The following is a 10558-nucleotide window of genomic DNA, read 5'->3' as shown; positions in this document are numbered from 1 at the left end:
TCCCATAGCACTCATTAGTGAAATTGATGTACCATTTATTCAACTGATCAGCACTGAGCACCCATGATGGTTTTAGACCCCTGTGATTTTGATGGCAAATAGGGCAGTAATGGGCTAGGAACGGGGAGAAGTGGGGCCTGTGGGTCTGGAAAAGCTTCTTTAAGGAAATGCTTTTGATTTAAATCTGATGAGTAGTTGTTAGTTAAATTGGAGGTTATGTCAGGTTTTAGTCTGAAATGTCAGTTCTTGATGCACTCATGGCCAAAGAATGACCAGATACACCAAAGTAAGGCAAGCATGAAATGAGGTTTATTGAGGAGGGAAAGATAGGATTATAGGGCAAGAGCAAGATCTAGGTTTACAGAGCATGATACATACACCACAGATGACGACCAGACCCACTGTTGCAGCAAAGGGAAACCCAAAGGAAGGGCAAAGAGGGGCTGGTTTTGGTCTGTGTCTTGATTTATAGTGCCCAGATTGGGACCTCCCTCCTGACCTCAGAGCTAATGTAAACGAAAACGGTTATCTTCAGAGGTCACCATGGAACCAGTTTGATTGGACAGTTGGGAGTTGCATGACCTGAGTCTTACTAGCATGTGGGGTGTTCTAGGTCACTTCTGGACTCTGTGGTACCTGTGCTGCTTGGCTCATGGGCTAGAGAGTCCTCTGCATTCTTTTGCAGCTGTCGTGCTGAGTTCTGATTGGCAGATTCATAGGGTATTCCTTCCTCCCCTGGGTATGGAGAGCACTAGGGTGGGGTAATGAATTGCACCAAGGCAAAGAGCCCACTTTCGTCCCTAGGGGACCTGGAATCCCTCACTATCTACCTAACGCTTAGGGTTAGGGAGAAGCAGTAAGACTGGAGGGCACAGTGTAGGGATGGTGAGAAATAGAATTTCAAAGTTGAGTGACAACTTTGTCATAATGTTGCTTCACAGTTATGAGGTCACTTATTTCAGCAGGATTAAGGAGAATCCTGTTGGCCTTCACTGGAATGGGAAGCTTTCTCAAGAAATGTTGCAGGGTTCTAAAGTATTTTTGCTGTGCTAGTTGAGCCAGTACATATATCAGATTTGTGATTAGACTGTCAAACAAAATCCTTGAAGGGAATTTAGGCGTTAAATGCTTCGTTTTTATTTGTTGAATTTTTTTCAAGAATTTGGATATAAATTTGTGAATCACAGAAAAGAAGCTTAAGAACATCATGTGTACATTTAAAATAAAACAGACATAATTTATTTTTTCTCTACTTAAAGAGCTTGATAAGGATTTCAGTGAATAAACCTTTAAAATCAAACAATAGAAACTACAACAACTCAGAGCTAATGTAAACAAACACGGTTATCTTCGAAATCACAGCATGATAAAGTAACCTTGAAACGTTCGTGTTGGCCCTATATTGTTTTCTGTTCGAATTGAGTGGCAGTTTCCATCATTATATAACAGTGATGGAATTAAGTGATGTTTTTAGTAAAAGAATTTTGCAAGTATAATTTGTTTTAGTATTAAATTCTACTTGCACATTTAGCAATTAAAATTATTCTTGAAGTGATGATGGCATTACTAGGGATAGGAAGCTGTCAAAGAGAATTTGAGGGTTAATTATCTCTTTGGTAACCAAATGCATAATGCTCCATTACAACACTTATTTTCTTATGGTAATTGACTCATTTGTTCTCTGGTTATCAATTTAACTTCCCAACCACAAACATCTGCTCTTGCATTGTGTTTAATTGGCATGAATACTATCTACAGAGTAGTTAAAATCCAGAGAATATTTTAAGGGCATTATTTTATAATTCATGAAAGGGAAAATAATGATGAATTGAACATTGTTGTGATGATTTTTTTCTAATAGTCTGTAAAAATCTGTTTACTAAAAATGCATACTAAAATTATTTGAATTTTTTTTAAAGGGAATTTTGCTGTGTTTTCCAGAATTACTTACTCTGCCTTAGCAGGAGCCTCAGTTCCTTAGATTCAGGAATGTTAGTTCCTTGGAAACATGGTATATAGTACAGGCTTTGAAGGTAGAAAAAAATTTAGTATGCTGTCATTTATAATCTAAAGAAGAGGGCTGGGACAAATTGTGTGTTGTAATTTTTAAAATGGAAGGATAAACCATAAAAATTTTGAAAATGGTTACCTATGGAGGAAAGGAGGGACTAGGATGGGAAAAACAGGGTTAGAAGCTGGACTTGTTTGAATATACCTTGTTGTTATAGATTTAAAATTTATGATCCGGGCACAGTGCTCACATCTATAATCCTAGCACTTTGAGAGGCCAAGGCAGGAGGATTGCTTGAGGCCAGGAGTACAAAACCAGCCTGGGCAATTAGGGATACCCCGTCTCTTTTAAAAAAAATTAGCCCGGCATGGTGGCGTGTGCCTGTAGTCCCAAGTACTGGGGATGCTGAGGCAGGAGAATCACTCAAGCCCAGGAGTTTGAGGTTGCAGTGAGATGTGATGCCACTGCACTCTGTCCGGGGCCACAGAGGGAGACCCTGCCTAAAAAAAATAAATAAATAAAATTTACAAAGTAAATCCTGAAAATGGAAAGTAAAATGGAGCAAATGACTCTAAATGTGTATCCAGTTGGTAGTGTAGTCACACAGAATGTTACAATTTCAAGTGAAAGTTACTATTCTGAATAAACTTAAAATCGTAATTGAATTGTAATATACCTTGTAGGATATATTCTGTGGACAAAAAGAACTGCAAAAACTTGAGTTGTTTTCTGTTATCATATTGTTGGTAGAAATATTATATTCTGAGACTGTGAATGTAAGATAAAGCAAATGAGTAACTATGTTAGTGTCATTGGGCACAGAAATTTTTGGCATGAGAGAAAGAAGATACAGACGTAAAACTAAGATTCAGTTAAAAGCTATAGTCTTGAGTTTAGTTGGAAATACCAATAGGAAATCATGATGAAGTTTGTATTTTAAAAATACATAATTGCTGGCTTTATCCACAAAAGGGGCCTAAAAACAGTGAGGGAAACTAAAGACGAGTGGGGTCATGTCAAAAAGGACTCAGGAGCTTCTGGTGAACTCAGGCTTCATTAACGATGGGATGGTTTAAGAATCAAAAGAATAATAGCAACTTCATTGAATTGAAACAAACCAAATATATTTTAAACCAAGAACTCATAATGCTCTATTAAAAAAGCCCTCAACAATCATGCTTGGGGGAGGATAGTAGAAAACCAGCTCATTGTTTTGAAAATGTGAGTAAATGGAAATGCCTTTGTCCCAAAACTGTACTTTAGGATAATCAAATAATTGAGGAGTTATCCTAATGATTAATTGAGGAGATATAATAACAAATAATTGAAGGGATGTTTCTCTTTACAGAAGGAATGATAAAATAAGAATATTACTGTTTTGCAAGTCGTAGTAGGCAATGATTATCAAAGGCTATTAACATCACCAAGAGACACAGTCACACATTATGAACGTCCTGAAGGAAGCACATGAAACTGCCTATGAAGTAGTCTTGAAAAAAAATGAGCCTAACTCCAATCAAGCATCTACATTTAACTGTGAACTTACAGGAAGAACACGTTAACTATGACTATGACAATACATCCAGCAAAAGACAAACTGCAGGAAACTTTATAGGACAAATGACTTGTTTTCTTAAACAAATTGGAAATAAAAGATAAAGGAGGAGCCTGTGAATTAAAAGAAATTTAAGAAACAAAGTACCTAATACCAGTGAATGAACCTTGTTTACCCAATTCAAATAAAGTAAATCATTTTTAAAAACATAGGTCAATTAGTGAAATGTGAACGCTGATTTGATAATTGGTGATACTAAGAAATTTTTATAGGTACCAGCCTGATGGTATCACAATTACGTTTAGAAATCGGAGTTCTTGTTTTGTAGAGGTACATGAAATAATGTAATACCTGGTTTTTGCTTTTAGAATAATTTGTGGGGCGGGGGTGGAGAATGGGATGGTTTGGGGTATAAATGAGTCAGTACTGACCAGGAGTTGATAATTGTTAAAGCACGTAACAGGTACATGGGGATTTATTCTGTTTTCTTCTATAAAATAAAAAATTTTTGAAAAGAATATAGGTTTTGTAGTCAGACTGCCTAGGTTCAAAATCTAGATCTGTTACTGACTAAACTATATGTTACAGAGTTACGTAGCCGCTGTGAGTATTTGTGTACTTGTCTGGAAGATGGAAAGAATAATAATTAAATAATATAAATAGGATTATTTCAGGAACTAAATGGTACTAAGCGGAAAGAACTTGTAAATGTTAGCTGTTCATTATCATACATAAGGGATACAAACTAGAATCATAAAATCATTGGTTAAAGATCTTATTGTACTTAGGAATCGTCTAGTTGAATTTCTTATTTAGTACACGAGCAACCTGAAACCTGTGGACTTGAAACCCATGTTTAGCAAAAGGTCCAGTAGTAGAACCAGAACTCAGCTCTAGGTCTCTTGACTCCTAGTCATCACAACTGCTTTACCAGAAATCATTATTGAAGAATATCCAAGAGTCAAAAGACAAAATTTCAACACATTTAGTTAAATGATGTAATTGGCTTTTATCAGCAGTTCATGAATTAGGTAGCATCTCATCTAAAGAATAGATACATGTGACCCTGGGCATGGCAGAACAGTCAGTTTTGTAAGGTAGCTTGAACAGGAGCAATGAAACAGCAATACTACAAAAAGCAGATTGGTTAACATCGAGTTACTTCTGGTTACTTCTCTTGATAAAGGTCAAAGCAGAGGGGACTTTCTCATGCTGGCCGAAACTGGCTTGATTTGTGGATTTGGATATTCTGAGTCTCTTCTGATTTCTCAGAACATCAGCTAAACAACGTAGTTTCAGTTTGGTGGTGTGGAACTTTAACACAAGTGACTCCATTTTGGTTTGATCTGTTGGGGCCTAGTGCAGGAGCTTAGTCCAGATCAGTGGCATAAATTTTATTGAACACAAGTAAACAACTTGGTTATTAAATACAGAGACTCAGGGCTGCAAATATGTTCGTTTTTCCTACATCTAAATTTTGTTGCAGTTCAAATGAAAACTCTAAGTTCTTGTTTGTCTGTTTGCTTTGAGAAGAAACAGAGAAACTTAACATAAGATGAGTCTAAATTTATCTGGGGGTGGAAAGGAGCCCTAAGCAAACATGTTAGGAAAATTTCGAGGAAATAAAGGAATAAAACAAGAGTACTTGTTCTACCATATATTATAACATATTGTATACTTACAATAATTTTGTGGTTCTGGTGCAGGAATAGACAGATGGATGAAACCAATTAGTATCCAGAAATAAACCCCCTGAGAATACATGGATTTTAATATTAAAACTTTCAAATCAGTTATTTATCTTGCGACTAGTGAGCTTGCCATTTAGAAAAATATAAAACTGAGTGCTTACCTCACTAAGTCTGGATTGTTTCATAGAAAATAGAAGAAAATGTAAGTGAATGTTACAGTATGGAAGCAGAGAAAGCCTTTGGAGTTAAGAATAATGAAATACAGATGCCAAAATAGAGAGGATTTATAAATTTTATCACATAAAAATTTAAAACTTTGTTACAGTAGGTGTCTTAAGTTAAAGATAAAAGAGAAAACTTCTGAGAGAACAAATATTGGCAGCATATGGACAAAGGGTTAATATTAAATAGTTAAACACATTCTAATAGTTAATAGTTCTTTATATTAAATTTCCTGTCCAAATGCCTGGTATGGTTCCTGGATCCTGACTAATATAGTAAACTATTATAGGTCATTACATACAAAATGCCCAATTTCATACCCAAAGTTTAGTTTGTTATATCTCAAACAAGAAGCAGTACAATTAATCAAAGTGTATGCCTAAATCATTGGCACAATTTTCCCATCTTAACAGTAGCTTGCTTATGCCAGCAGTGAAGAAGCCTGGACAGCAAGTGGCGATGAAATCACAAAAGGTGTTTTCCACAGCTTGTTGAGAATTGAATATTTTTCCTTGCAACAAGTGGTCCAAAGCCTGGAAGAAGTGGTAGTCAGTTGGTTCAAGGTCTGGTGGATACGGTGGATTACAGAGAGTTTCCAAGTTTTGCTGCTGTGGTTTGAGCAGTGTTGTTTTTGCAACATGTGGTTCAGGTGTTGTCTTGCAAAAGGATTGGCTGGTCTCTATTGAGCAGTCTCGGCTGCTTAATCGCAAGCATCCTCAGCATTTCACCCAATTGGTTGCAGTAGACATCCGTTGGAATCAACTGACCAGGTTTCATGAAGCTATAGTGGATAATATCAGCACCGGACCACCAAACAGACACCATTAACTTTTTTTTGATGAATATTCGGTGTAGGACTGTGTTTCAGCACTTCATCTTTATCCAACCATTATGCCAAACGCATGTGATTGTCGAAAAGAATCCATTTTTCATCACATGTAACAATACGGTGTAGAAGTGGGTCACCTTTATGTCATGACAGCAAAGAAAGGCAAGCTTTGAGATGATTTCTCTGCTGATACTTGTTTAATTCTCTGCTGATACTTGTGGAACCCATCTATCCAGCTTCTTTACCTTGCTGATTTGTTTCATATGGGCCAATATTATTGGAACAGTAATGTCAAACCTGCTAATTCATGTGTAGGTTGAGATGGATTTGCCTCCCCTGCAGCTTTCAGCTCATCATTATCCACCTTGGTCTCAGGTTACCCACATGGCTCATTTTCAAGATTACGATCACCAGAATGGAACTTCTCAAACCATCAACATACTGTGCGTTCATTAGCCATATCCTTCCCAAACACTTCGTTGATATTTCAAGCTGTCTGTGCTGCATTGGTTCCACGACGGAACTCATACTCGAAGATAACATGAATTTTGATTTATCCATGGTGTCACAAAAATTGCTTTAAAAAAATTTGAAAGCTAATCACAAGCCAAAATGTGCATTTGAAAGACTAAGGATGTAGCTTGACAATAAAAATAAACCAAGAAGTGTTAAAGTGAAATGTCAGAGATCAACTGTCAAACTTAGTACTTAAGAAAATTGGACATTTCGGTATTAATAACCTAATACTAAAAGGGATAAAGTAGAACTCTAAGGAATACAGAAATAGTAAATATAAGGATCCGCTACTATTACCTCTCAAGTGAGAGAATCCGAAAAAGGAAGACTGTTGCTCAGACCTTGTTGGAGAAAGTATCCCCTGCTGGGATGCCATAGTCCTGAGCTGGGATGTGGAAAGCACCTGCTGGAGTGGGTGCTGTGGGCCTGACGGATGGTGAGCAGAAAGTTGCCCACTGGAGTGACAGGAGTCACAGCTGGTGTGCAGGACCATGACCAGTGGGATGCTATGGTCAGAGCTGGTGCACAGAAGCCACCTACTGGAGTAAGCTGGAGAAACTCGATCTTTAGGATTGAATAGAGAAACTTGCAGGAGGGTGATCATCATTGGGTCTCCCGTAAACCTAGCAGCCACACCGTAGGTGCAAGAAGAAGGGCACTCCTCAGCCTGAAAGATTAGCCTTTCGCTGTGCCATGCCATGCAGTGTTCCTCCAGTGCCTTCTGTTAACAAAGCACCAGCTTACAAAGGTCCAGATTCGTTATTGCAAAGAAGGGTGGATTTGGGACTGAGAGGCCATACATTGATAACTCATGTTAAAAGCTCTTATATATAGATAAGAAAATTGTGAACATTATTGGAAAAATGACAGAGCACTTGTATTGATAATTCACAAAGTATTAAATACAAATGGCTAGTCAATGTTTGAAAGGGTAGTCAAATTCACTATTAATGGATTTCCCTGATTACATCTTATTGTGCAGATTTGTTTTCTGATCTTCCATCGCTGTGAATGTATATAGCTTCTTAAGATTATACATTCTTTCCCTCCTTGAGGGAGTTTCTGTTTGCCTGGGGTTCTGCCTGCTCTCTGTACTCTTGTTCTTCATTTACCTAAGTTACATAGCTTTTGGACTTCTTTCCAGGACCTGCCCCTCTGTAGCCAGTGCAATAGGCAAGAAAATTTTTTTTAAAAAGGAAAAGAACAAATAAAACTGTCTTTATTCACAGACAACATGATTGTCTATGTAGATAATCTTCAAATTGTCTATATAGAAGCTAATAGAACTATTAATAATGAGTGAATTTAGCATGGCCTCAGGATGAAAAGTCAATATACATAAATCAATTTCATCTCTACATATTAGCAGCGAACAATTAGAAATTTAAAATATTTTTAAAGTACCACTTAGAACAGCACCAAAAGTATTTGAAATACCAAGGGATATATGTAACAAAGTATGAAGATTTGTACACAGAAATCTATGAAACATTGATGAAAGAAATCAAAGATCTAAATAATTGGAGACATAAACCCATGGTCATGGAAAAGAAGACTTAATATTAAGATGTCAAGTTGACACAAATTCAACACAATCCCAATCAAAATCCCAGCAGGCTGGGCAGATTTTAGCTCAGCTGTAAATAAAGCTGCTACTCTTGTCATTGTTGTTATTTAATAGAACTAGCCTACAGTGGAGCTTGCTGCTTTGTGATATAGGGGGTTCCTGTCATTTGAAATTTTCTAATAGATCATTAAGACCCTTTGTCAAAGATGTTGTATAGGAAATTACAGCATTAGGTAGGAAGTTAGACTAGATGATCTACTTCAGACCTTATAATTAAACACGTTATGAATCTGTTATTTATAAATCAGTGGTTTACAACTTTTAGGGCAAGGGGAAAAGGAGATACTGGATTATTCATGCTTTTTCAAATATCTTTTCCTCCAAAGATCCTGTCGCTCTTCCTCCCTTCCTTTAAAACCATTTCGTGTAATGAGCGATGTTACTAATGAGAGTGTGTTGCATGAGTGAACTATTTAAGGTCTCTAATGCGACATTGCTTCATACACACACACACACACACAAACACACACACACACACACATATAGTTATCAAACTGACTGAAAAGGAGGATTGTGTCAGTCTTTTCAACTCTTTGAATTTTAATTATGGCCCTTCCAAAATGGTATAAATCTTAAGGAAATAGTTTTTAATATTTATTTTTAGACAGCTTGTAATACTCTTAATTTTAAGCTCTTCAGTATAGTCAACTTAGTAAATAGTTCTCAACAAGGAGCTGGGAAAAGTCAGATAATTTTTAACAGTTAATTATACCAGAAAAATCAGTTTTTAAAGATATTGTATTCATAGCATGTATTTTTAATATATATTTGATTTATGCTTTTGCAAAAATATGTGAATGCCTTTAATAAAAAATCCTGTGATTTAAAATAATTCATTGAAATATGAATAGCTACCTATTTTTATTTTTGTTAATATCTGAATTGCCTTTCTATTTTAAAGCTCAACCTGAATTCCTGAAGCAACCTACTAATATATATGCTCATGAATCTATGGATATTGTGTTCGAATGCGAAGTGACTGGGAAACCAACTCCAACTGTGAAGTGGGTCAAGAATGGGGATATGGTTATCCCAAGTGATTACTTTAAGATTGTAGTAAGTACTTTACCAAAAAGGACATTTATTTCTGAAACCTTTAGTTATTTTTAAATGTAATAACCAAGAAATCTGTTAACCTTGTTTACATCAGTTTATGTGCTGCAAATGAAGATAGAAAAATTCACATAGAATGTAATCTCTTCATTGGTTGATGAGAAAGCTGAGCCCAGAAATATTTTGGTTGCTTATGTAAGATCACGTAGCAAATCAGTGGCTGAAATAAGCCTAGAGTCCATCAATAGTCTAGTACTCTGACCTAAACACTTTTAATCACAGCTGCCACCATTTTCTGGGTAATAATTAGCACACACACCTGTAAATTGTATGCACAGCTCTTTATTCAAGGTGCAGAAATCTGTCTCTTGAAGTGTGGAAAGATGATTCTTTCGAAAAACGTAATTAAGTATGCAACTGACTGTACAAAACTTAACCAGAAATCATATACTGACGCCCAGACCCTTCAAAATAAGGATGACACAGTGTTGGGCAATTGTTGTGACAGTAGAAAGAAAGATTCTTTTAAAAAGTAATACAGTGCAGGCTGGGCCTGTAATCCCAGCACTCTGGGAGGCCTAGGCAGGAAGATCGCTTGAGGCCAGGAGTTCAAGACCAGCCTGGGCAATATAGGGAGACCCTGTCTCTACAAAAAATAAAAAAAATATTAGCCAGGCATGGTGGTGTGCTCCTATAGTCCCTGAGGACAAAGGCCTCATGAGGTAGGAGGATTGTTCCAGCACAGGAGTTGGAAGCTGCAGTGAGCTATGATCACACCACTGCACAACAGCCTGGGTGACAGAGTGAGACCGTGTCTCTAAAACAAAGAAAAAAATTTTTAAAGATAATGCAAAAAAATATAATGTTAAATGTATTTAAGAATATTCAAAATTCACATTGGAACATTTATTGAATGTCAGGTCAGGTACTTATCAGCACAGAGAAGAGCTAGAGATAAAGAGAAAATTACAAGTAAAATGTTTCTATATTTCTTACAAACCCTGGGCTTTTGCTACAATTTGTTATCAATATGAACATACTTTAAGAATATCAC

General features: G+C 36.5%; 1 protein-coding gene across 1 annotated transcript in view; it reads left to right on the top strand.

Annotated features, from left to right (window-relative positions):
• The window catches only part of NEO1 (neogenin 1), a 212881-nt gene that overhangs the window by 51094 nt on the left and 151229 nt on the right, over positions 1–10558 (top strand). The window contains exons 7-8 of the mRNA XM_012640549.1: positions 9056–9134; positions 9353–9507. Of these exons, the coding sequence (XP_012496003.1) occupies positions 9056–9134; positions 9353–9507 (234 nt within the window). The remainder of the gene's footprint in view (positions 1–9055; positions 9135–9352; positions 9508–10558) is intronic.

The sequence above is a fragment of the Propithecus coquereli genome, unplaced genomic scaffold (assembly GCF_000956105.1).
Source record: "Propithecus coquereli isolate 6110/MARCELLA unplaced genomic scaffold, Pcoq_1.0 Scaffold155, whole genome shotgun sequence".
In the NCBI taxonomy this organism is placed as follows: Eukaryota; Metazoa; Chordata; class Mammalia; order Primates; family Indriidae; genus Propithecus; species Propithecus coquereli.
This window is presented reverse-complemented; position numbering and strand designations above follow the sequence as displayed.